The sequence below is a fragment of the Camelus dromedarius genome, chromosome 18, assembly GCF_036321535.1.
Source record: "Camelus dromedarius isolate mCamDro1 chromosome 18, mCamDro1.pat, whole genome shotgun sequence".
Taxonomy (NCBI): Eukaryota; Metazoa; Chordata; class Mammalia; order Artiodactyla; family Camelidae; genus Camelus; species Camelus dromedarius.
The window spans coordinates 20,885,981-20,912,622 of record NC_087453.1 but is presented as its reverse complement, the minus strand read 5'-3'; the positions used below and the strand labels follow the sequence as shown (position 1 = coordinate 20,912,622).

At 52.2% G+C, this 26,642-nt stretch overlaps 1 protein-coding gene across 1 annotated transcript; it reads left to right on the top strand.

The window, feature by feature from the left end:
- Nucleotides 1-5,426: 5,426 nt before the first annotated feature.
- On the top strand, nt 5,427-24,032 carry BPIFB1 (BPI fold containing family B member 1). Its single transcript, XM_010982688.3, has 15 exons — nt 5,427-5,541; nt 8,071-8,206; nt 8,887-8,994; nt 9,931-10,080; nt 10,822-10,903; nt 12,000-12,063; nt 14,444-14,529; nt 15,549-15,728; nt 16,645-16,698; nt 17,198-17,356; nt 19,487-19,554; nt 20,449-20,494; nt 21,417-21,480; nt 22,463-22,539; nt 23,959-24,032. The coding sequence occupies exons 1-15, from the start codon at nt 5,427-5,429 to the stop codon at nt 23,986-23,988; spliced, it is 1,419 nt and encodes a 472-aa protein (XP_010980990.2). The 3' UTR covers nt 23,989-24,032.
- Nucleotides 24,033-26,642: the final 2,610 nt, after the last annotated feature.

Here is a 26,642-nt window from a genome sequence, read left to right as displayed (position 1 = left end):
CATTGGTGGGAAATCTCAGTGCTCAGCCCTCTGCCCACATTGACTCTCCTGCGACCCAATGCCTGTCCTTTCTGTCACTTTAACTGTGACAGGACAGATCTGTTCTTTGTTCCCCCACCCCTCCCAGAGCTAGGAGTCTGGTGTAGTCAGGATTGTTTGCCTTTACTCTAATCTATTTCTGTCCCACAAAAGAGGAATTATACCTGCAAGTTTTCAATACAGATTTCTTTTTTCCTTTTCCTGGTGGTTCCAGGACTAGCGTGACCAAGCTTTTATTTCAGCTATTAACCTTGTCCCCTGGCAGTGTTCCCCCGGAATCCTGACTTGGTGGGGGCTGTGGCCCAGCTCTGGGAAAGGAATGAGCTTCCCTCCACTCCTTTGTTCTCTGTCCAACCTGTATTTACTCATCTTCAAGCCATTTCATGGGGTTGTTTGCTGAACAAAACACGAAGTAAATGGTAAAGGTCACCTCTGATGATAAAATCAATAATAGGCATTGTTACCATTTTGGTGCATTTCCTTCCAGTCTTTTTTCTAGCTGGAAAGAATACTTTTAATAAACACACACACACACATGTGCTTTGACCCCTAGCAGAGAGCAGTCATTTTTCCCTCGCAGAAGCCGCTCTGCCCCGGTGACTCAGTTCAGCAGCCCGTATCTCTCAGACAGGAGACAGAATCCAGTCCAATGCATGTCCCTGCTCCAGGGTCACCCTCCCCCAACCCCCGGGCCTGCACGGTGGGGGACAGACATGCCCTGCTGTCCTCGGTGAGAGATTTGGAGGAGGGACCATAGCTGTCTCCTAAGAAATGTCTTCACAGATCTTCCTCCTTTACCCTCTTCACCCTTTTGTAACCTCCATCTGGATCAGAAGCCCCCACAAGACGGACCCAAGAGCTGTGCCTGTGGCTCTTGGTCACCAGCTTGCACTGTGGTCTGGCCCCTCCCCTTGGTTTATAGCATCCATAGAACTGTGGAGCCTCAGACAACACTTGAGTTTTCGGAGTCAAATAGACATTAGTGAGGACACTCACGAATGGGCAGCGGTCAGGCAGCTTCCACAGGTCAGATACTGCCTCTGAACGGGGCCTTAACGGTCAGTAATGTTAATACTTCAATCATGATAACAGTATTTCCCGTTTACTAAATTCTCAGATACTCCAAGCATTTCAGTTTATCTTCTGTGACCCTGAAAACAGTCCCGTTTTACAACTGAGGGAAAAGAAGCTCCCAAGGAAGCCGTTTTCCCACAGCCGCACATCTGATAAGCCCAAGAGCAGGGATCAACCCATGTCTGTTGGATTCCAGACGCTTCCCGGGCCCTGCTGCCCAGACAGGGCAGGAGAGCGTTTTCAGAGGGGTGGCTGAGGCCTTCCAGGAGAAGGACATAGCAGATGAGGCCGAGACAAAGAGGCCCTGAGCAGTCCCAGGGCTGGGGTGTTGAGCAGCACTGAGGGCAGGGCGGTGCAGACCCATGGTTCCCAAATGCGCGGGGCCTGCAGGGGCACCGGGCCTGCGGGGGCACCGGGCCTGCTGACCCCAGCGAGCGTGTCAGATCCAAGAGGCAGAAAGCGGGAGCTACTGCGGGCCCAGGCCCTGGCACTGGCTCAGGCCTCCCACACAGGTGCATTGTCCATGGGCAGCAGCATAACCAGCTGAAGAGCCCAGGAGAAGGCGCTTACCTCTCTGGAGATGTACTCAAGGACTGGCAGGGTCCCTCCAGCAGGACTCTGGCTCCAGAAGCATTTCAAGTGGGCACTTTGCAGACATGGCAGGACGGCCTGCGCTCTTGCCTTATTCCTTCTGACAGCTCCAGGAGAGGGGGGCGGCCAGCGCCTGGCCGTGCACTGGATGGCCCCGTGCCCCTCACTGTCCCGTCTTATCCCCCTGCACATGAGACAGGACTCAGCAAGGGCCCACCTGGCTCTGAACCACAATCCCAGCTTCTAGACTGAAGTCAGGCAGCAAGGATGATTCCAGATTATGCCAAAAGGCCCTGTTTGGGTCCTCCTCCCTGATACCAACCTGGAGTCCCTGGGGGAGGACAGTGCAGTGAAGAGCTCTTGGTCTGGACTGGACAATAAACTCAATCCCAGCTCTGGAATCCTGAGGCATGGACCTTGAGCAAGTCACTCACCTCTCTGGGCCTCAGATACACGGGGGAAATTCAAGGCTGCTGACACCCCACTCTGGGTGACTGCAGGTTAAGGGAGCCAAGTTCTGCACCTAGGCAGCGGGTGAGAGGGGTCCTGTGGGCCTATTCATTTGTCCCCTCGGTTCACGGTCATTATTCATTCTTTCCACAAATAATCCCTGAGATTCCTGGAGGCACAGGCAAGGCCAAGTTGGTGTTAATTGTTGCAGAATGAATGACTAAGAGCACGTGCTAAGTCCTGGGTGAGCACACACCTCAGTGCATGCTCTCAGCAGCCTGTGAGGGAAGTGCTACCATTATCCCCATTTCACAGATGAGAAACTGAGACTCAGAGAGGTTAGGGAATGTGCCCCGGGTCACACAGTGTGGAGATAGTGGAGCCAGGACTCAAACTCAGTCTATCCCAGGACCCCCTGTGTCTGCCAGGCCACAGGGACGTCCTTAGATAGGTTTTGAATCATTGCTCTGCTGTTTGCTGATGCCTCCATGGTAAAAACAGGGTAACAGCACTGACGCTGGTGGAAATAAGACTCCACTGATAACACTGGAGTGACACCTGGTGCTTAATACGCTGTCACTGCTCCAGTTCTCATCACTGTCCCCATGGGAGTGGCTGCCCAGGAGGCAGGGAGCCCCTTGCACAGGCCACAATGAGCCTGGTCCAGCTCCCTGCCACGTGCCCAGTGCCCCACCCACCCCTCAGGTCAGCCAGATCCTCCTTTCCCCAAACCACAGGAAGCTGGAGTCCCAAGGCTGATTCCGGCCAGGACTGTGGTTCACCAATAGCCACAAATATTTACCTTGGAGACCTCAGCCCAAATGCAGAGGGTGGGCAGGATATAAGTCTGGACTTCCAGATAAACTTCACAGATGAGGAGAGCAGCGGGCCGAGGACTCCGTGTGTCCAGGTAAAGATGTAGGGAAAGAACTGGAGGCCTATGTCATCAGGAAGGGTCTTAGCTGGAGACAACTGTGGGGGTCAGGTCGGAGCAGGAGGGAGGCTTGGCCCTGGGGTAAGGCCCCTCAGTCCATGAGGACCCTCTGAGGGTCAGGACCGGGCGTAGAGAGGTACCCAGCTCCAGGGCCCAGAAGACCAAAGAGCAGTGATGAAGGAATTGGACAGGCTGAGTCTTTTTCCCTGGCCTCATCCCGATGACAGAAGCCCACTCTGCACACACCAGTTGCTCTGTGCCCAGCCCTGTGTTGTGGTGATTCTGGGGATAAGAAGCATCGGGGCAGTCCTGGCCCTCAAGCCCTCAAGAAACTCCTTTACGAGACAATGTGGTCCAGGCTGTGCTCAAGGAAAGCCCAGGGACAATATGGTGGAGGACAGTCAGGGAAGGCTTCCTGAAAGAGGTGATATGTTGGTTAAGAAGCTGAGTAGAAGTTGGCTGGACAAAGGAAGGGAGAAAGGTATTCTATACAAAGAGAACAGCATACACAAAGGCCAAGAAGTGAGAAGCCACGTGTGCAGGGGGTTGGTGGGGAGGGTTTATGGTGATTGGATGTGCAGAGGAGATAATTTTCCACAAGAGGGGGTGCTACTCTCCTCTTGGTTCCCTGAGTGCCCCTGATCAGAGGAGGACAGAAGGGTGTGAGAAAATAATGGAGGAAAAATAGAATTAAGGTAATTGAAAGAAAAAGGTTATGGCTTGGGGATGGGGGGTTTCCCAGGTAAAAGAGCTGGATGCAGGTGTCACCTCAGTCTTCTGGCTTTGACTGCAAGGCGGTTCCCTCTGACCCCAGTACTAGCAATAAAAACTGTCATAATCACAGCAGCAAGTAGTGAGGGCAGGCATCCAACTCAGGTCTGTCTGACTTCCAGGTCCATGATTTTCTCTTCCACCCTTGGGTTTCCTGACAGAGAAGAGGGGTCCTGTGATTTGACTGGGGTTCCCATGGCCCAGACCTCCATCAGGGTCACATTCCCTCCTTCTTGCTGGTGTCCCAGAGACCATTCATTCATTTAGCAACCATTTATTTATTAAATACCTACTAGACCAGGTGCTAGGGATACAGTGGGGAGCAGGTAGACCCAACCCTTCTTTCCGGAGCTCATGGCCTGGTCAGGGAGGCAGATATTGAATTGTTCTTGCCAGCGCCTCAAAGAGCCCACCCTGTTCAGCCCACGGAAGATGCACATCATTCCACATTTGTCTTTGGCAACAGGAAGCCCATGTGCTAAGCCAGGCAAGGGCTCAGGTCTCTGGGTCAGCATCCTCCATCTCTCCGAGCAAGAAAGTCCACAGGTGGCAGAAGCTTCCATGGGGGCTTGAAGGCAGAGCCAGGGTGCAAGCTGGGAAGCTCAGGACGAGGTTACAGCCGCTGGTGTCCCATCCCCTGGAGAAGACAGAGCAGCCCAGGGGCCAGAGTACCCTAAGCTCCTCTCCCAGGAGCCACCCATGGGCCTCTCACCTCTCTTTGCCTTCCTCTCCCTGGCTCCTAGCAGCCACCCACTCCCTCTGCAGGCCCCTTCCTGAGTTTCTTGGATTAAGCAAAGCCCTCTGAGTCCTACCTGAATTCTCATCTCTCTCCTGCTTCCAAACTTCCTGTCCTGGGCATGCACCAGCCACCAGGGCAACACTTCTCCAGGGTCTGTGGCTGCAGGAAAGGGAAAGTTTGACAGAGAAAGGGATGCAGAGGTAGAGTTTTAAAGAACAAGTAGGAGTTCGGCAGGCAGGGGACGAAGGGGGCAAGCACTACGGGAAGCAGGCAGAGCAAGGGCAAAGGCAGCGGGAGTGAACAGGGATGTTCTGGGAGCTCCAAGCAGCTTGCAGTGACTGGAACTTTACAGAGCAAAAGGGAGAAGGCAGGAAGTGAAGCTGGCTGGGGTGGGAGGGTTTGAGTGCCACAGTGACAGGGTCGGGGAAATCAGCAGCAGAAGTGTTTTGTCTTGAGCACTGATAGTGGGGATCCTTCAAGAAAATAACATGTTTTCCAAAAGCTTGCCATTTGAAAGGCACTGTGCTAAACGCTTTCTAGATACGAACTCATTTAATCCCAACTTTATAAGTGGAGTTATGACGCACATTTGCCAGATAAGAAAACTGAAGCACAGAGAGATTACGTTGATTGTCTAAGGACAGAGGCCCAGTTGGGCTCCAGAGCCCACTCTCTTCACCATCTCACTAAACAGCCTCTCCTGGACCCCACGCCCCCGTCATCAGACCTGGTGGGCCTGGCCAGGCCTCTCTGCCCGGCTAACTGGGCCCTCTGTGCTCACCTCAGGTTCTGCCACCTGCTGCCTGCTACTGACCAACCCTCAGGAAGATGGCCAGCCCACGAACCTTCATCTTCCTCTGTGGTTTGATGGCAGCCAACTTGGTGGGAGCCAACTTCAGCCCTCCTGCGGTTCTCAGCCTCAGCCCAGAAGTCATCAAAGAAAGTAAGTCTTGGCCACCCTGGCCTCACCACCATAAGGCAAGGGGGCAGGTGGAGCAAAGGAGGAAGGGAGCTCCCCATCAGTGGGAGTGTGCAAGGCCCACTGGGATCCCAGATCCTGGGTGAGACTTGATTGGGTAAGTTACAAAGACTGGGAGTGTCTTTGATCAAGAGTCCACGACTCCAAGGTCCCCTTCTTCTTAAATTCCATGATTTCAAAACCCACTACTCTGTGGTTCCCTGGTCTGTGGAAGGGGTGTGTGGCCTCCGAATGTGACGGTGCAACTACCTCTCTGCCCACTCTTGCTTAAACCCCATTGCCAGAGCACCTTCTCTGAGTTAGACCCAGGGCGCAAGTAGTCGTCAGAGCAAAGCCCCTCGGCTGGGAGTCTGGCTGCCTGGCCCTGGCACAGCCTTATCCCACTCCAGCTCTGTGGCCCTGGCAAGTCTCCAAGCCTTGGTTTCCTCCTATAGAAGAGGGCCTTCCTCCCCGGGTTGCTGGAATCACCCAGTAGGACAGGAAGTGACAAGAGCTTAATGACCTCTCCAGCTGAACTTCTCAGTCTCATCACGACTGATCTTGTGGGCCAAATACGTCTTTATTGTGGTGGGCTGTCCTGTGCATGTCCTTCCTGTGTTTAGCAGCATCCTGGGCCCAGCTGTGACCACCAATAATGTCCCCATACATTGCCAAATGTCTCCCAGGGGACACTGCCTCAGTTGAGAACCAGTGCTCCAGTGTTGTCCCTTGAGAGGGAACGAACCAGTCAGCTCCGGAGGGACTGAAGCACGTAGAGCCCAACCCTCTGCGTGCAGTGGGCCCCGGCTGTGGCTGGATGGGCAGGGCCGGGCCAGGTCCTGCAGGGCCAGACAGGCATTGTAGCCAGAGGAACTATCCCCAAGTAGGGATGGGGAGCAGAGAGGTCTGGGTGCTGGGCGGGGAGGCAGAAGTACCCCAGGCCAACACTGAATTGCAAGCACGTGGAATTTCAGCCAGAAGGAGCTTGGAGAGGAGCAGCCAGTCAGGTTCCCCGAGCCACAGAGTCTGAGTTGAGAGTGTGCCAGTGGGGGGATTTCAGGCAATCCCGGGAAACACATGCAGGAGATGGGAAGCAACCCAGGTAAGGGCAAGCCAGTTACCACCGCAAGCTGAAGCTCAGTCCGACTGGGCATCTGCGTTATTCATGGCCAGGCAGGAGGCAGAAACCATGCAGTGAGCCCAACAGATGGGTTTGTTTAAAGAACTATTAGCAAGAATTGGAATAATGGGAAATTGGCTAAGGAGGAAAAAAGAGAGAATTCCAAAGGATACCCTAGGGATTGGGACACAGCAGGGGGCTCAAATCCATGTACAGAAGAAACCTGAGGGGAGAATCCTCCCCAGACCTCGTGGAAGAAGAGGGGTTGAAGCCCCCTGAGCTGGCCTGGGTCAGAGCCAGTTCACGGTTGGCAGGCTGAGGCCAGCTGGCAGAGAATAGCCTACCGGGGAGCCAATGGAATTCTCTGGGAAGCAGACCCAGGAGGAAGGGATTGCTCTTGACTCCTTGGGATGCTGTCTCTGGCAAACTGCCTGGAAGGGAGCTGGGGTGCCCGCAGTCACTAGCTGCCCATGGGAGTGCTGCTCGACTTGCAGCCGGGAGCCCTGGGAGGTGACACCACTGGAGTCTGGCAAGAGGAGCACACCAGCGCCAAGAGGGGAAGCTCCTTCCTCCTCCATGTCCCCCCACTGACAGGACTTAACACTGCACCAGCCGGGCAAAGAGGATGTTTACAGGGACGAGCTCCATTGTCACAGGGCAGACAAAAAAGCTAGCTTTGTCAATGAGAATCAATAACACACAGGGACTCTGGGACATAGTGGGGGACACACACAACTGAATCATCCTGCCCAAGAGTTGAGGGAGCTGGGGTATTTATACACCAATTCCCATCAGTCATTGGCTGTGGGCTGCTTCCAGAGTATCAGCTCTCCAGCACTCGGACCTACTCTGTACACAAACCAAAAGGGCTCTGGCTGCCAGGGAAAAAGTACAGTAGGGACTTGAACCCAGGGCACCTGGCTCCTCCTTTCTCTGCTCAGCACCTGGGGTTCTTTGGACCACAGGCTGTAGGATATGGATGCCAGAGAATCAGTAAGTTTGTTTCAGCAGCGAAACAACCCCAAACAGGGCCTTATGAGTTCCCTGCCTCTTGGCTCTGGAGTGTTTGCCCCTGGCCAGTGAGAGGGATGCAGCTTCTTGTGCCAGGTGTCCTGGCCAAAACTCCTGGCAGAGGCTGGCGATGTTCAAGGGTGTGAATGGTCCCACATGTGTCCCCATTGCAGACTGCCTATGAAAATGACCCATCTGGACCATCATCCTCAAGTTCACATCTACACAGTGGAGATGGTCAGAATGGAGTCATCTATATATACCCTTGCCTTATGTCCCAGTCCAAGTAACCCTGAGTGATGTCCCCTCCCAGCCTGGAGCCCGCCCCAAGCCATTCTTCTCTCCCCTCCTGCTGGACCCTAATCTCTGGGCTCTGCCTGCAGAACTGGCAGAGAAACTGAAGAATCGAGATGCTGTCAACACTCTCCAGCAGCTGCCACTGCTCAGTACCATACACAACGAGCCAGCCAGTGGCATCATCAGTAGACTAGTGAAGTCCGTCCTGAAGCATATCACCCAGTAAGTGCAGCAGAACCAAGCTGGGAGCTCGCTCTCGGCCCACACCTCTGCCCAAAACACACTTTGCACGCTCAGTTGATCAGCCAGCAAGTATCAGTTGGTGTCAACTCTGTGTCTGACCATGAAGAATGAATCAAACAAAGCCTCTCCCCTCAGAGGCTCCCAGAGGAGTTAACAATAACCATAAGAGTGACATAGGCACTCTAAAGAGGGGCGACCCCCGAGGAAGGTCGCCTGGGGTGGGACGGTGAAGAGACAAGGTGATGTTTCTCAGTAGAGGTGACAGGTAAGTCAATGACTTCATGCTCACCAGGAGACAAGGAGAAATGGCATTCTGGGCAGAGGGACCAACCTGAGCAAAGGCACAGAGGGTGAGAGTCAGAATGGCTGGTGCTTAGACCCCAAGGCGAAGAGTGAGAGGCCAGCTGGCCCAGGCACAGAGGCTCTTATAGGTCAGCCTCAGGAGCCCAGATTCATCTCCTAAGTGAAGGGGGAGCCATGGAAGTGTTCTGGGCAGGGGTGAAGGGAAGGGATGGGGCAAGACCATGCTGAGGAGGAGTCAGGGCTTGAGTCCACCTGCTAGCTGGGCACTGGGTGGGGGCCAGAAAAATGGAGGGGACTGGTCTGGGGATGATGATCAGTTGAACATATGGCTCTCATTTCTCTTTTGTCCCATCCAGGCTGAACATCACCTCAGCTAGCATCCTCCAGCTGCAGGTGCAACCCGGGGCCAAAGACCAGGAGCTGATAGTCAAGGTCCCCCTGGACTTGGTAGCTGCATTCAACATGTGAGTGTTCTCCCCGTCAGACACAGCGGGCCTGACAGCTTCACCTACTAGGTGCTCCCCGCCCCTATCCTCCATGCAGGTGTCTGGAAAAGAGACTTCCAAGCAGAAGGAAAAGCAAGTGCAAAGGTCCTCAGGCAAGAGTGCACTTGCCTTGTTCAGAGAAAGGCATGGGGGGCAGGGAAAGGGGGCAGAGTGGTAGGAGGTGAGGCCTGCAGGCAGCTGTGGCCAGATCATGCAGGGCCTTGTGCGCCAAGCTGAGGACTTGGTTTTACCAAGATGGGAGCCAGGCAGGGCTCTGAGCAGAAGAGGCACATGACATGACATTCTTAAAAAATCCCTCTGGCTGCTGTGCATGGGGGCGAAAGTGCAGGCAGGGAGGCTATCCCGAAGACACGGCAACAGCTCAGGAGGAGACAATAATAGCTTGGACTGGGGTTTGGAAGCAGGAGGTGGTGAGAAGTAGTCGGATTCCAAATATGTCCTGGAGGTGGGTAGGAACAACAGGATTTCCTGATGGATTGAATGGGGGCTCTGGGCGGGGCCGGGGCCAGGGGAGATTGAGGAGTCAAGGCTGCTGGGCAACGGGCAGCTGGAGTGGCCAGCAAACAAGGCAGGGAAGATCGGGAGAGGAGCGGGCTTGGGGAAGGGTCCAGAGTTCAGTCTGTATACATTAAATCTGAGATGCCTGTAAAACCTTTGAGTAAGGAGTTAGGCATAAGTTTGGAAGCTAGTGGCATATTCAGAGGATTTAAAACAGCAGAGGATTCCAAAAACTGAGCCTGGGAACCAATGAGGTAAACATTTGAGAAGATGAGGAGGCCCCAGCAAGGAGACCGAGAAGGGAGGTGCCAGAGCCGGGAGACAGAGAAGGACAGCAGGCTTGCTCCAGCCTGAGGCTGGGATGGAGCTCCCAGCAGTGGGTTCCTCCACTCACAGGCCCCTGCTTAAGTCCTTCATGGAGATGCACATGCAGTTGGAGGTTGAAACCATCATCCAAGTGGAGACAAGCAAGGCGGGCCACAGCCATCTGGTCCTCAGCAACTGCTCCGACATCCGCAGAAGCCTGCACATCAACCTGCTGAAAAAGTGAGTGTGGTCACCTCCCACTGGCCACCTCCTAGCACATCTGGGAGGGAAGCCAGGTAGTGGCCTTGCCCCCATTTTACAGACGGAGAACACTGAGGCCCACAGAAAGAAAGGGATTTATCCCTCCTGACTCCTGATCTGGGGCTCCCTCCAGGAAATCTGTAATAGCAAAGAGAGTTCAAGACACCAGGGGACAAAGCAAGAAGGATGGGATTTCAGGCATCATGCCAGAAATTGCGGCAAACATTTGAAGGTGGAGAGGAGGCTCTTTCCTAGGCCTCCTCTAACCAGTGGGCAGGGCTAAGTGGAGCCATGGGTAAAAACTGTGGAGTCAGGCAAACGCATCTCCTTCATCTGCGTCCAGGTGACGCTGAGCAAGTCACCTCCCCATACCTCGCTTTCCAGGCCACAGTGAGAGGATTAGATGGGGCAGCAGCCCTCAGCAGTCAGCAGATGCTCAAAGACATGGTGCTTCCCTCCATTCCTCCTTAGCAGGCCAACTGCCCTCATCCCAGTGTCTAGCACAAATTTCCAAAGACAAGCCCCAGCCCCCATCCCTAAGAACTCTCTGCCACCATCTACACTGGACTCTGGGTCTATACCCAGCCCTGTCTCTACCAGGACCTGTGCCTCAGGCAAGTTCTTTCCTCCCCTGGACTCAGTCCCCTCTTCTGTAAAATGGGGGAGGGGGTGATCATCTCTGACCCCTCCTAATCTCTCTCCTCTTCTCCTCTTGGGAAGGTACTCCTTCCAGGTCAACTCCTTAGCCAACAAGTTCATAAACCTCCTGGCACCAGCCCTGCCCAAACTGGTGAAAAGCGAGGTAAGTGGCTTCAGGGTATCTCTGGCCTGTGAAGACTGCTCCCCCTGCGGGGCAGGGGTGGAACTGCAAGTTGGTGCTAAGGGACCTGAGTCTCCTTGAGTGGGAAGCTTCTGGGCATGCGTCAATCTGTCAGCAGTGGATGGTCGAGGTCAAGGTAATGAAACTGCTATAAGTCAGCCAGGAGTCCTTGAACAGTGATGTGCTGATAAACTGTCAACAATTTGACTTAGGAGGGGCTGAAGGAAGGGAGCCCTGATGTGTAGCATTTACTGATTTCCCTGGTATAAACACTCCCTCCATGGCTAATTCAGGCTACTAATGTGACGTCACTGAGCAGAGTCAGGAAGAGATGCGTAGTAGCTCGCTCTTGTATGGCATTTCCTCCATGCAGATATGACAGGCGTAAACTCGAGAGCAACAGATAATAGTAAAACACAACAAAACAATCAGGACGCAATGAGTTTTGCACTGTGGGGTGTTCACCAGCATCCCTGGCCTCCACCCACTAGATCCCCCTAAACTGTGACAACTAAAAACATCTCCAGAAATTTCCAAGTGTCTCGGGAGACAAAATTACCCCCTGCTGAGAACTTCTGGAATTTTGAGGGGAGAAGAGTTCAGGGGGCAAAGAGATGTGCTGGGGCTAGAAACCCACAATAATTGTTCACAAGTCTGGTTGGGTCTGTCTTGCTGGCCTCTGTTCTAATCTGACGTGTGGGAGGGACTCAGTAACGACTGTTTGAATAAGTGAAGGAAGGAATGCGTTCTCCATTTCCCTCTTACGAAAATGTGGGTTCTTGTGAACTCAGTGAGTCTGATGGGGAGGGCAGCTGGCAGGCCAGGCACACCCTGGACACAGGGTAGGGGACAAACCATCGCAAAAGATCCCAGACGACACCAGGGGACTGTGGTGGGCTCTGAGCAGCGGTGATGGCTGGGGGAATGGACCTATCACCGAGTCCTCAACCCCATGGGTGAAAATCTGGCTGGCCATGGGCACAGCGACCAGCCCAGCCCAGGTGAGCTGGGCCCAGGTGACCGTGGGGCTGTGTGCTGGCCCCTGGCTGATGCAGGCCCTGCATTTGTGCGGTTGCAGCTGTGTCCTGTGGTCAAGGCGGCCTTTGAGGACATGCGTGTGGACTTCCTGAACCTGGTGAGGGGTAGGTACACCACTCTCTCCCGCCTTTTTCCTTTACTGCTGAGCTGGTTTGCAGGCCCTGGCTCGGCCCAAGGCAGTCCTCCCCAGATAAGGCCTGAGCAGCAACCCAGCCCAGGAGCAAGTGGGACAAGCATCATTTGACCCCTGCCCAGGGTGAGCAGGCAGGAAATCCCCACAGCTGTGACTTCAAAAGCACATAGTATGTGTGAGGTTCTATGTGAGCCAGTGGGCGCCCCAGATAAACCCAAGTTCAAATCAAGTTCTGCCACTGACTTGCTCCATGGCTTTGAAAAAGCCAACTCCACCTCCTTATTCTGTTTCCTCATCTGTAAAATGGGGCTTATATGTCCCTACCTCATAGGATGGTTGGTGAGGATTAAGAGTTCACAGGAGGCCTGATCTCTTTTTTCCCAGCCGGCCCCATGCTCTGAGGCCGCCGCTCTCCCTTCTGAGTAAGATGGTCCACGTTCTGCCTGTGGCATGTGTATCTCCTAGGCCTTTTCACCTGCCTTTTGAGACGGCCCACACTCTGTCTACAGAGTGTGTATCTGCTTTTACTTTAAACACCCACCCCCATGCCTCATGGCCTCTCTGGCCTTCTGAGATGGCCTGCATCCTGTCTATAGAGTGTGTATCTCTCCGTCTTCACTCTATATAGCTCACTCTTGAATTCTTTCCTGCTTGAAGCCAAGGACCCTCACTTGGTGGGGCTTGTCCCAGGGACTTGACCAAGACCTGCGACACAGCCATCCTCTCTCACTCCATTTTTTCCTTTATCATTTCCTCTACACTCTCCTCTCCCTACACAGTCTTTACCCAGAATATCTTATCCTTTACCACAGAAGCTGTGTTCTGGGAAGGTGGTCGCAGGCTGATAGCCTCAGAAGAATGAACAGACCCTCCAGAGTTTCTCTGAGATGCCAGGTGGATTCATCAGAATTAAGCCTGGAAAATGCCCTGATTGTTGTCGCCTTTCTGTTCTACCCAGTTTTTCCATAAAACCTCAGGACACCAGTCCCAAGATGGATTCACAGTCTCTAAGGCACTAGCCAGCTGTGCCTCCCCTTTGCCTGGCAAAGCAAAAATGCTGTTCTTTTCTAATTCTTCCCCCCCTCCTCTGCCCAAAAAAAGAATGTACAGAAAAGTTCCAGGCACATAGCAGGTGTTCTGCCTGACACAGAGAGGGGCTGGATTGATGTGGGTGGATGGATAGATGATACAGAGACTACTGGAGGCTATTGGAGAAGCAGGAACAAGAGAAGAAACAGGTTGTATCTTCAGATCCCTCAGAGTGAAATTCTGAATTCTTGGACCCCTCAGAGAGGGGTGGGTGGGAAGAAGAAAATTCTACCATCTACTTTTTTGGGATCTGAAGAGGCTCATTCAAAGAGCCACCAGAGAAGAGTGGGAAGAGGAGAATCAATAGGCATTCAGCTTCCACAGAGCACCTACTTTGGGCCAAGACCTTGGGCAGCGTATTTTATATACATGGTCTCACTGACTCCTCAGACAACTCTGTGTAGTAGGTAGGGATCATTACCCCCACTTCACAGATCAGGAAACTGAGGCTCAGAAGTTAAATTATTTATCCAAGTTCACAGAGGAGATTAGTGATAGGAGAAGGCTTAAAACCCAATTCTTCAAGTTCCAAGTCTGGTTTAATTCAGATTTGAGCCAAATTTACTATGTAGCAGTCCTGTACAACTTATGATGCAGGTATGCTATTATTACCCCCACCCCATTTTAAGATGAGGAAACTAAGGTTCAGAAGCAGGAGGAGGCTTGGGGCAGGGCGGGAGGTCTCCTCTGGAGTAGGCGGACCAAGGACCAATTGGCCCCTGCACTCTTGCGCCCTTCTGTGGTCCTCTCTCCATTCTCCACCCAACAGCCGGTGGCAGATGGGACACCACCGCCACCTGGCGGCCAAATGGGGAATCCCGAGGCAAATGCAAGTGATCCCCTGGACAGACTCAGACCCTGCTGAGGTGGGTCAAATCACACTGGTGGGGGAGGTGGAGAGTTATAAACAATAGGTCAGTTTTGTTCCAAACCAGGGCTTTGGCATAGGACCGGCTGGGTTCAGATCCTTTCACAGTATACCCTTGAGCAAGTCATTTCACTTTTATGAGCCTTGGTTTCCCAATCTGTAAAATAAGGTCATCGTGAGGATTAAACGAGCTAACACAAGTAAAGGTTTAGCGCAGTGCCTGGTGCATGATATGCGCTCAAAAAAATGTCAGTCATGATCATCATTATGTTTATCATTGTATCAACATTACTCCTGCTCCTCCCTACTTACCCCAGCCTTTGCAATAATGCAGCTCTAGCCAAAAGCAGCCCCACACCACCCCATCCAATACTTTCTCTTTGTTCCTGAGCAGTGTCCATTTCTCTCAACTCTAACCACCTGGAGTTTGATCTTCTGTCTTCTGCCATCTTCAGTAATGCTGTCCATCTCATCCTGGGGGTGAGTGTCATGGGACCTCAAGGGTAAGTGGGGACATCACTGCCCTTCTCTGACTGCCAAGGATCAGACACCATGAGTCTGTTTCAGGGGAGAAAACACAGGTCACGGTTAGGACACACAGGTGGATTTAGAAAAACCTCAACAGGCTGAACATGTCCCTTGTAAACCATTCTGAGCTGAGGGAGAGAAATCAGCAGATACAATCTAAGGGCCACATACAGGACATTGACCCAGTGTCTTGATTTCCTCTGACCCTTATTTCCCCAGTCAGGGGCCAGAGTGTGTGCACTGGGTCTCCTGGTCTTTCTCTCAAGCAAGCCCCTGCCCAATCCTCAAATATCTGGTGACCTTGAACAAGAGCCCAGGATTGAGACATATCACTGAGGATCACACAGACCTAAGTTTCTCTCCCAGCTTCACAACTCCCTGGCTGTGTGTCTTTGGGCAAGTTCCTTCACCTCTCTGAACCTCAATTTCCTCATGTATAAAATGTAATCACAATAGTCCCCAAGGAGAGGATGAAATGAGGCTGCATGGGGCCTGCAGGCAAGAGAAGAGAACTGTCAGCTCTCTGTAAAATGTGGAGCCACACACCCACACTGGCACTGGATGCCCTGGGGGACCAGGCCAAGCAAGGCAACACGAATCTCAGACTAGTTTTTGTGGATCCCTTGGAAAACCAGCATCAAACATTTCCTTCCATTTTGTTGCAGTTTTGAATCTTCCCTTCATCGAAAGGGTCCGGGAGGTATCTGAGAAGTTGAAACCTAAATGTCAAACAAGACATCTAGATTTTTTTTTTAATCAGAGATTATCTGAAGGGTGCAAGTGGAGTAGATGTTGCTAGGTACCTGAGATAAGGCATCATCTACAGCAAGGCACTGAATTCCAGGCTAAGCTTCCTGGTAGCAAATGTAAAAGGGGAAACAGGCTGAATGGTGTCATTTCCTTCTAGGTTACTACTGAATATGTAGTGGAATTAAAGTTCCAAGCCAACTCTCTGCTCTGTGTCTCCTTAGGCCAAGTTGTTGAACTCAGAAGGAAAGGTGACCAAGTGGTTCAATGTGTCTTTGGTTTCCCTGAGGATGCCCACCCTGTACAACGTCCCTTTCAGCCTCACCATGAGGAAGGATGTGGTGAAAGCTGCAGTAGCTGCCTTGCTCCCTCCAGAAGAATTCATGGTCCTGCTGGAGTCTGTGGTAAGACTCAGCATGGGACAGAAGATGAAGCCACCTCTGCTGCATCATGGGGAGTTCCTGAATCAAATCAGGGCCCCCTCAGCCCCTGAGCAGGAATCCCCTGTCAGGCTGGTTTACGTACCTCCAGTAATGGAGAGCTCACTCTTGCCTCTAACAGACCAGACCCTGCCTCTGACATTAACACTGAAGTTGAAAACTTCCCTGTAACATCCTAGTTCTGCTCCTTGGAACCTGAAATACCTCTTCCTCTACCAAATAACAGTCCTGCCCAAAAGACATCTTAGATACTGACTGGCCTGTGGCGGCAATCACACCACTGCTGTCCACTACAGGACCTCTGGCAGACAGCACGAATCTCTCAGGGCCCTCCTTCCTTCTGAGCCTAGATGATGACACAGCCTTGGAATCCTCATCACTCCCGCACAGCAGATGACCACCAGTCAGCTGGAGTGCTACCTCTTCTCAGGGGACGGATGGGGAAACTGAGGCCCAGAGGGGGATAGAGTTGGCCCAGTTATGGGAGCAGGGCAGGGCTTCAGGTCAGCTGACAGAGCCCCAAGCTCTTGGGGATTAGAAGTCAGGGTAAGGGACTGGTAAGAAAAGGGGAGTGGTCACCAGCAACCACATTCCTGAGGGTAGTAAGAATTGAATCACTTCTCTACGTCCTCTGGGAACGAGGAGCTGCCCACAAACCCACGACCCCCATCAACTCACCACAAAAGCCCAGGCCAGCTAGGACTTCATTCCCCACAGCTGCTGACCTAGGGGCTGTTTCCCACCAGGGACAGATGTGTGCACCAGACCACCGGGCTCTCTTGGCTGCTCTGGGGTTCTGGGGACCCCAGCAGTGGGGCTGCTGGAGGTGTGTCTTCCCCTCCCCTCCAGCTGGCCTGCTCTGTCTTCCTCTCCTCCTCAGCTTCCAGACCTGGACCACCTGCTGAAGTCAAGTATCAAGGTGATCAGTGAAAAGGTTGGTCCATTTACCATCTGCAGCTTGAAGGGTGTTTGCTGTGGTCTGTTCACTGGCCTCTGGGCAATAAAACACACATGGGACTGCTCTTTTCTTCCAGCACTGGTGACTGGAAAGGACCGGTCCCTGTCCTCATGGAGATTTCAATCTAACAGGACAGTTTGACCTGGATCAAATAATTACATAGATAATATTTCAGTTACAAATGTGATCAAGGACAGATTCTAGGGGTATGAGAGCACTACTGGGGCACCTGATACAGTCTGGGAAATTAGGGAGGGCTTCCCTGAAGGGAAAAGTATTCCAGACAGAGGAGGAAGCAAAACCACAGGCTGTGAGACGGGGAAAGCAACAGTCTCTTCCAGGATCTGAGGATGCACAGAGAAGAAGTGGGGAAGCCAGGAAGCAGGGCAGCGGCCAGGCCACACGGGGCCACATGGGGCCTGTGAGCCATGGTGAGGCCTTTGGGAGGCTGTACTCTGGTCTGATGTCTTTCTAGGCTGCAGATCAACTGGGGCCCAAACAGACTGTGAAGATCCTGATTCAGGGGACCCTGGATCTCCTTCTGGACCAGAACATTGCCAGGGTGGCCCAAGAGATTGTGCTGCTAATATTCACCACCAGTGAAGCCAAACGTCCCCTCCTCACTCTGGGCATCGTAAGTTCAAGTGTCTGAGACATTGGCAGCAACCTGGAGGGCCCTGCTGTTCACTGTTCCTGTTCACCCCCTCTTCTTTGCTAAACAGTTCCACCATTCTTTTTAGCCAACAGGGGTGGGGGAAGGGAATTCTGAACTAAGAATCAGAAGCTTTGGGGGCCCAACTCTTTATTAGTCAGGATCTTGGGCAGAAATTTTAAGTCACATGCACAAAAGAAATTGTATTAGCTCATATAACTGAAAAGTCCAAGTCAAAATGGCTTCAGGAATAGCTGGATCCAGGTGTTCAAGCAATGTCATCTTCATTCTGCTCTCTTCCCATCTGGCAGCCTTGTTTCCTTTTGCTACCTTCATCCTCAGGCAGGTTATCCCTTCGTGAAAGTGCCCCCAAGCTGCATCAGGCTTATAACCTATCAGCTTGGCAACTCCAATGGGAAAGCTTCTCTTTCCTAGTAGTTCCAGCAAAAGTTCCAAAGCTGACTCTCATTGGATGAGCTAGAGTCAAGTGCTCACTCATGAACCAATCAGTATGGCCAGAAAAATGAAATATGTAAATTTTCTGAGTTGGGTCATGTGCACACGCGTGCGTGCACACACACACACACACCCCAGAGCTGGGGAATAGGGGTTAGCTCTATCCAAACCACAGGCCTGAGAGGGAAAGAGGTAATTCCTCTTCTGAAGTATGAAAAGAATTAAATCATTTCCAAATAAGTTCTTAATTGATTTTCTCAGTAACCCCAGCAGGTCAGAGCTCAGAGCTTTGATCCAGGGGGACCCTGTGGGTAAAGGTGTGGGGGTGGTGGTCATCAAAGGGCAAGTGCAATAGGAAGGTATCTCAGGTAGGGCCCCTAGAAACAGGCCCGAGACAAAGATTCTTATAAAGTGATCTATGAGGGGAGAGATCCAAGGAGGAGTACTGGGCAAGGATGTGGTCTCAGCTGGAGGCTGGCTTCCGCCTCATCCCACAGGGACATCTGGAGGATGGTTGCATAGAGTCGAGCCCAGGTTGAAACAAGAAGGCCAGCCTTTTGGATCCCATTGTCAGTCATTGGTGGTCACTAACTGCCCCCAGGGGTAGGAAACGCTGAACCTCCCAGCAAGGCAGCTCTGGTCAAGCAAGGGCAGTTCCCCAGGGTCAGGCACAGCTGTGAACTGTTAGAAGCAGCATTCAGCAGCTGAGGAATGGACGCCCCCCCCCCCAAAAAAAAGGGATCTGAATGGGGCACCACCTTCATGCTACAGAGGACAAGGAGAAGAAAGAGGCAAGGCAAGATTCATGATTGAGCACTGGGTCACTGAGGCCTTCCATGCCTCACTGAGGAGGCCAGACAGTGCCAGGTTGTAAGAAGCTAACGTTACACTCCCCTTACCGGAAGGTGGCTGCAGGTAGCCATGCAGGTGGTCCGCACGCACCATTAGGGAGTGCCGTCCACAGAGCCCGCAGGATGCACGGCACCCTGGCTTCCTGTGTTGGGGGATATTCTGATCCCCCAACCTGCAGCCCCAGCCAGCCTCACTCCCTAGTGACTTCCCCTCTATGGCTGATGGCAGGCACTTTTCAAAAGGCCACCAAGCCCAGGCCTGCAGGAGAAGCTGATTCTCTGGATGCAGCTGACCTGGCGCTGGAGCCAGGCACTCAGGCTCACCTCAGCCCACAGGTCAAGATGATGTCATCTTCGGCACCTGTGTTTGAGATCTGGCTTAGCTTCTGACCTTTCCAATAACAATACTGGTTAACATTTACCAATCTGTCTGTCCCTCAGTTTGCTCACCTCTGCAATGAGGTAGCAAAAGGACCTACTTCAAGGAGGTGTGAGGATCACAGGAGATAATCAGATAAAACTCTTAAAACACCACGTGACACACAGCGAGGGCTCCATGTATACAGCTACTGTCATCATCATGGGTCCTATGTGAGGTCTCTTCGAGGGGGAGGGGGTACAGATTCCATCCCCACAGATGAGGAAGTGGAGGCCCACAGAGCTCAGAGCCTTTCCCAAGTTCACAGAGCCAACAGCTGCAATTCAGACCACGTCAGCCTGGCCCCAGAGCCTCCGTGCATAAGCCCACACCCCACAACGGACACATCCTCTAAAAGAAGTGGGGCCTGGGCTTCTCTTGTTGCAGGAAGCCACCTCGGAAGCTCAGTTTTACATGGAAGGTCACCGACTTATGCTCAGCTTTAATAAAATCAGGTAAACATGAAAATCGTTGTGAGGATTCTGGTGATGAAAATGGGTCCTGCCTGGCGATCACTGGGTTTCTTTAAACACTCGGTGTTTTGAGCCTCTTGGGTGTGAGCGTGGAGGGAAGGGTGCTCCAGGAGGGCAGAAAAGCTGTCCCACTGTGGAAGACTGAGGATGAGAGAAAGAAGAGGAGAGGGGCGTGGCCTTGTAGCAGCCCTGGGGCAGGCTGACCTCAGCCAGGGGAAGGGCCTGCCCAGCACCATCCCCTCAGCCTTGGGCAGCTGGACCCCTCCAGACAGTGGCAGTGACTGTCTTGCCCAAATGCCAAGACCCTGTGGAGCGCGGCCCAGCAGCACGTGGCTCCCAATGCCTTCTGTGCCCCTGCGTGCTCTCCCCCCGCCCCACCACCCTCCTGCTGCCCCAGAGGGAGTTCAGGGCTTGCAAACTGGAGCCTTCTGGGACAAATCAAGCCCATAGATGTGTTTTGATCAGCCCACATAGGGTTAGGGTTATTTAGTATAAATTAGTTGCCAACATATAAAAATCAGAACATCTGACCGCCATGGGCTGCATTCCTACATGGCAGCAAACAGATGAGCTGGGAGTGAGGACGCCCTTTAGGAGAAAGAGCTCCTCAGCGCACCATTGTCCTCACTCCTGGGCTGATGTTTCTGCTTGCTCTTTGGGCAACTCTTTGTTTTCTATCCCTCCCCTTTACCCCATGCATTGCAATGGAAGCACCATGAAGCAAGGACGTTATGTGGTTCACTCCTGTTTATCCAGAACCTGCACTGTCTGGTCCATAGTAGGCGCTCAGTAAATAGTTGTTGAAGTAATGCATGAATGAATGACTGAATGAATGGGACTCGGAAGGACCATTCTCACGGGCATCTTCTGTTGCAGATCTGATCGGATCCACCTGTTGAACTCGGGCATTGGCCTGTTCAAGGTGAGTTTTCACAGATTTTCCCTGGGGACACAGGGGATAGCCCAGGATGGTCCATTTCGAAAGGAGACATTTCCCAGGATTTGATCTGAACAAGGTCCCCACGGGCAGCCCCATGGTAAGCTGGCTGGCCTCCATGTTCTCAGCCACAAAGTCCAACCTCCCGGTTCAGGTGTTTACTGAGCAGCTGCTGTATGCAAGACACGGCTGAGAACACACATATTCTCACAGATGCACAGATACACTTTCCTTCTGTAATGTTTTGACTCTGAATTAGAAAACAAATCTCCAGTATTCACAATCTCATTTCTCTCATACAGACTCATCTCACTGACCCTGGGCAGCCCCTTGCCCCCACCCCCCATCTTCAGTTTCCCCATCTGAGTCAGACTGAATCAGAGATGTCAAATTGGCTGAATCCTGTCTTCTGCTGTGGTGGAGTGTTTGAGTTTGTTTGTTTGTGGCGGGGAGGGAGGGTTTTTTTCCGCCCTTGTGTTTTGTCTTGTCTTTCTTTCTTTTTTTTTTTTTTTTACAAATATTTTTTAATGGACAAGTTTCCAAGTGAAAATCAGGACTTCTGGCTTCCCTTGAGAAGTCAAAAACTCAGGAAACAGAGCAAAATTCCCTCGGGGAATTCTGCTGGAACAGAGCAGTGGAGTGAGCCCCTGAGATTGGGGGTGAGCGATGCATCCCACGAATGCACCACACCGCCCCGCCTGCCAGATCCAGGGCCAGCTGGTTTGTGCCCCACCCCCACAGCCCGCCTGGTCCCTGGAACCCTGGCAGCTCTGACCAGCAGGGAACCTGAGATTCCTGCATCTTCAGCAGCTGCCCTTGCCACAGGGCAGGGCGGCGCCCATCCTAGGAATGACTGGGAGGACTTCAGATTCTCAGCCAGATTGACAGGACCCCTTCTCTTTCACAGCCTGACATTCTGAAGAACATCATCACCAAGATCCTCATGTCCGTCCTGCTGCCACACGAGAATGGTGCGTCCCTCTGCTATCCGTCCCCTCCACCCCTCCTGCCTGCCCCCAGGCTTTAAGTGCAGGTGCTTTTCTTCTCCTGCCTGTGTCTCCATTTGGAGTCCCTTTTATTTATTTTCCACCCATCCTCAGAGCCTAGTTCTAATTCTGCCTCCTCCAGGAAGTCTTCCTGGTCATCTAGCTGGAAATGAGCTTTCCCATCTCCAACTTCCCAGCCCAATTCTTTTACTCATGCCAGAGCCTAAGCATGCGTAGATGAGGCAGGCAATGCCTCAGCCTCACAGGACTGACAGCAGAAGAGAGACAGGGGTGTAAACAGACAACTAGAGCACACTCAGTGTGCCTCAGACAGACCTGGGCTCAAGTTCTGACTCCCCTTCTTGCTGGCTGCCTCACCTTGGACAAGCTGCCTTATCATTTTGGGCCTCAGTTTCTCCATCTGTAAAATGGGAAAGATAAGAGCACCTTCCTCAGAGCAAAAAGAAGAGGTTTGTAATGGGCAGGAAGGGATGCCTGACAGTCAGTGCTTAACATTTCTTAGCCATTGCTGTTTTTGGCATTGTTATTTGTGTCACTAGTGGAGGAATCCAAGAGAAAAGGTGGCATTATTTTTATTCAGCCCCCGTCATAGGGGTGGAGAGAAGTGGTAACCTCTGCCCACCCTGCCCGTTTCAATTCTTCATTTTATTAGAGTGAGTAATCTCAAAGTATAGGCACTTCTACTACGGAAGATGGGAGCCCCTGATGGTTCTTGAGCAGGAGTGTGAAAGGATGTGAGGGGTGCCCTTTGGAGCAGCCAGAAGCTGGTGCTGGAGACAGTGAAGGGAGAGATGGGGTAGGTGGATGCCAGAGTTGGAGAACAGGCGAGCAGAGGCAGAAGGGACAGTCTGAGTCGGACGTGCCAGGCTTGGGAACGGTAAGCCTGCCCCTGGCCGCCTAATCCCACCCCAGGCCCACCAGTCTCTGACCACATTTATGATTTCAGGCAAATTAAGATCTGGAATCCCATTGTCAATGGTGAAAGCCTTGGGATTCAAGGAAGCTTCATCTTCTGTGACCAAGGTGAGCGGGGTTGAACATCCTGCCCCAGGGAGGGCACCATCGCAGGGAGAGCCGTGGGCTGGGAGGGGAGGCCTGTGCTCCAATCCTGACCCCTCTGGTCATTTGTGGGGGACCTTGGGCAAGTCCCTTCTCCTGTCAGGTCCTCACGTCCTCATGTGTAAGTCTAAGAGGGTGGCTGTCCTAGCCTGGGGTCCATGCGCCTCTAGCTTTCTCCATCCTACCTCATTCTGGTAGGGGGAGGGGGGGAGGCTTTGTTAATTGGTTTCAAAGGCAAGGTGACATTTGACTTACTTTCAGCTGCCCACCCTCAAAAACCGTGCCCACGCTTCAGATGGCTTTGATGGAGAATTATGAGGGCATATTGTGGACGATACCAAAAGAGGCTGGGTCTAGACTCAGGGACCAGAGGACTGGTTCAAATCCCAGCTCTGCCCCTCTAGCCAGGGGACCTGAGGCAGGTCCTTTGGTCTCTCTCAGCCCAGTTTCCTCACCCATAAAACCCAGCAGATGTCTGAAAACACAGTTCATGCTCTAGTGAACCACATATCATGATCCAATTATAATATAAGCAGTTTATCTGACACATACTGCATTGATTCATGTTGGATGGACAACTGGTGTCCACATAACTGGATGGCTAGAGCTTAGTTTATTTCATATATCTCTTATTAGGGGAAATTTAGCAACTGTCCTCTTTTTTTTTTTTTTTTTAATCAAGTTGCAAAGCGTAATCCATCATTTGCAGTTTGGGTTGGAAAGGTATCATCTCACTCTTTGGATCTGTTTCCAAATTTCCTGTTTTGCTCTATTCGCTTGTTTTGGACCAGCAGCACATTGGTGTCCCTTTTATAGCCTTATTATAGAACATGTTTTTATTTTCACTTTTTTAGAACATGTTTTTAAATATAGTCAAAGGAATGAATAAATGGAGAGATATGAGATAAAGCGAGTATGGTTTAAAAAAAAGTTAATGGTAGAATCTAGGTGATGAGTCTGCATGTGTTCGCCATAAAATTCTTCCAACCTGGCTGTATATTTGAAAATTTTCATAAGAGAATGTTGGGGGAAATCTAATAGATTATGTTCCTCTAGTCACACTTAGTTTCTCAAAAAAGAGCAGAGTGTTATTAAAAAATTTAGCTGCCTAGGAATCCGAATTTTACAAAACTTCTTGGGAGTTTTGTGATCTGCTGGGCTTGGAGACAATGGTCCTGTATAATCTCAGATAATTTACCTGTTCCCCCAACCCCGGCATGGTGTCCCTGTTCTCACACAAACCTTCCAAGAATTCTTTATGTGTGAGTTCAGGGTCATGACCCCCGGTGGCAGTGATCACCTTGTGGAGGACAAACCAGCAAAAACCACAACAGGGCAGGATGTTAAAAATAACCTTTTTTGACTTTTCTCCTCCAATTCCAGGATGCCCTTGTGATCACCCCAACCTCTTAGTAGAACCCCGGACCACTCTCTTCTCTCCCAGTGAAGACTTGGACGCTGGCCACCCAGGGCGGGCTGGGGCTCAGTGGGAGTGTGGGAGTCTGCTCTGTAGACTGTCCCTCTCTGAAATAAAGAAACACTTGTCTCTGACTCCTGCCATCTGGAGTGTGTCTTTGTCCCAACTCAGGAGTCATTTTTCCCCTGGCAGGTTATGAATTGGACATCCAAGCCACATCTAGGTCCTGTTCAGGCACATTTGAGGCAATCTAGGCCATGCCCAAGCTATGCCTGGGCCACATCAGGTCACCCATGGACAAGGTCCAAGGTCTTGCCCACCTCCCTGGCCTTCAGAAATAAGAAAGCCAGTTGTCCCCTCCTGTCTTCCATGTCAGCCTCAAGACCACCTATGATAGGACAACCTTTTCCGTGGGGGACACACATTGTGTTGACCTTGGCAGTGTGGTGGGTCGAAGGCTTTCTGAGCAGTGTGACTCTGGAGGCACACTGTGAGTTCTGGCCTGGCCCCCACTTCGCATGGTTGTTTGACTCTGGGATGTATCTCCCACTCTGTGAGCCTCAGTTTACTTCTCTGTAAAATGGGAAGAGTCACAGTCCCTACCTTGGAAGCCTGTGGTGAGGATGAAATGAGAGAAAACGGTCCCTGGCACATGGGAGGTGCTCAGACAATGTCACTTGTGGTTGATGTCATTGTCACTCCTGTTAGCTGGCCTCCAGGATGTTGGGTCTTATCACTGACATCCTGCTGGGACAGTGCGTGACTGCCATTGTCTCCCTGTCCACCCTCATGCCAGCAGGTTCAGGACAGACAATGAGGCCCCTGTCCTCCAGAGTCTGGGCCTTCCCCAGCACACAGAACCCTTTAGTCTCACGAGGGGCCTGGCAGGAAGGGACGGGGGTGTGTTTCAGGAAAAGATGTTACCGAACTTCAGAGTAAATACAGGCATAAGGACAGCTCACAGTGTGGAAAGGCAGCCAGGAAGGAGTTTCTCCTGTCTCCAAGCCCTGGGCTAGGCCATGAGGGACACGGAGGGGCCGGGACAAGACTCTGCACCAGGTGCTTACACCAGGGTCGGCGAACACTCCCTGGGCAGTTGCTAAGCGCCAGGCCCTGTGCTCCCCACGCATCCTCGACTCCCAGCCACACTTTGTGGTCCACGCCCCACACACCACATTCCACTGTTTTTCTAAATCATATGAAATCTGGGTCTGAACCCCACCCCCAAGGGAGATGACAAAGCCCATCCCCATCCTGTCTGGGGTAGGTCTCCTCCGGCCCCCTAGGGTCTTACAAGGTTCTGTTGTGAGGGCTTCCAGGGAGCCTGGAGGACGTGGCAGGGCCTCTGGTCTTCGGTCCTATCCAGTCCCGATGGAAGGGTCTCCATTCCAGCCCACAGGATCCTGTCAGAGGTGAGCAGCTTGGACACCACAGGGCTACTTCTCCAAAACAGGCATGGCCATGGCTCCCGGGTTCTGACCACCCCCAACCTCTTGGGCTTCCTGGAGGTTGGTGGATAAATAACCCGGCTTCCTCATCCCTTGGGAGCAGAGAACAACTCCACACTGGCTCCCGGCATCCCAGCGGAACTAAGCCCCAGGTGCCCACAGAGTCACTTGCTTGATAACACACCTTTATGAGCCGTCTCCCCCTCTCCTCACTTTCTCCCTCCTCTACCAGTGTCTCCTGGCATCACCTCCCAAATCAACTACCTGCCCTCAAATCCTGGTCTCAAGGTCTGCTTCTGGGGATCCCAAACCAAGACAAGCGTTTGCCCAGCAGATACAGGGGCTAAGGGTCTCATGGACCTTCACTCACACCACCCCCACCCCCCACAGCTTCTGGCTCTCCCACTCGATAAATGAGGAAGCTGAGGCTCTGACAGCTCAAAATGATGACCAAGCAGCTCCTAACCATTACCCCACACTGCTTGCCTCTGCCCTCTGCTCCCTCATCACATCACTCCCCCTCGGCTCTCCACCCCCATAAAGAAGAGGAGGGATTGTCTTCTGTGCCAGCCTCCTTTCGATTTGCAGCCTGAAACACAAATACCCTCCATGCACCCCTGAGGCAGGAGCCCCAGGCCCAGAACTCCAAGATTCCAGCACCTTCCTGATCTGGGGAAGGGGAAAGACCTCTGCTTCTCTCTGAGTCTTAGCAGCAGCCGCAAATGAAAAAACACCAAGGGATATCTCAGTAACTCTTCCTGCCAATAACAAAGGAGTTATTATCTTTGTCTTACAGATGAGAACTCAAGTAACCACAGAACTGGTGAAATGGTGGGAACCCAAGCCTCACCCACTTGGCTCAGCCTCCCACCGGAAGCCACGGCTGAACAACAACCCCTATTAATTCGTCCTCAAAATAACAGAGACAACTCACAACCTCTAGTCCCAGAGGGCTACTCAGTTCCCAGCACAGTGCTAAACACTTCCTGTAGATCAATTTTCCCATTTTACAGATCAATAAACTGAGGGTCAGAGACAGTAATGATGTCTAGTACCTCTCTGTGTCCTTCCTATGGCTTCCCTTTCATTGAGGAGACCCCCAGGAAATCTCCCATCTCTCAGCAGAGATTAGTCAATGAGGTAAACAGAATGAATCCATGGCACTCCAGCCAAAAATCTTCCCTCCTATCCTGTTCAGAGAG

Coding starts and splice junctions, on each gene's coding strand:
- BPIFB1 (XM_010982688.3), top strand. CDS start 5,427: ATGGCCAGCCCACGAACCTTCATCTTCCTCTGTGGTTTGATGGCAGCC. Junction 12,064..14,443: donor CTTCCTGAACCTGGTGAGGG/GTAGGTACACCA, acceptor GTTCCTGAGCAG/TGTCCATTTCTCTCAACTCT. Junction 16,699..17,197: donor TCAAGGTGATCAGTGAAAAG/GTTGGTCCATTT, acceptor ATGTCTTTCTAG/GCTGCAGATCAACTGGGGCC.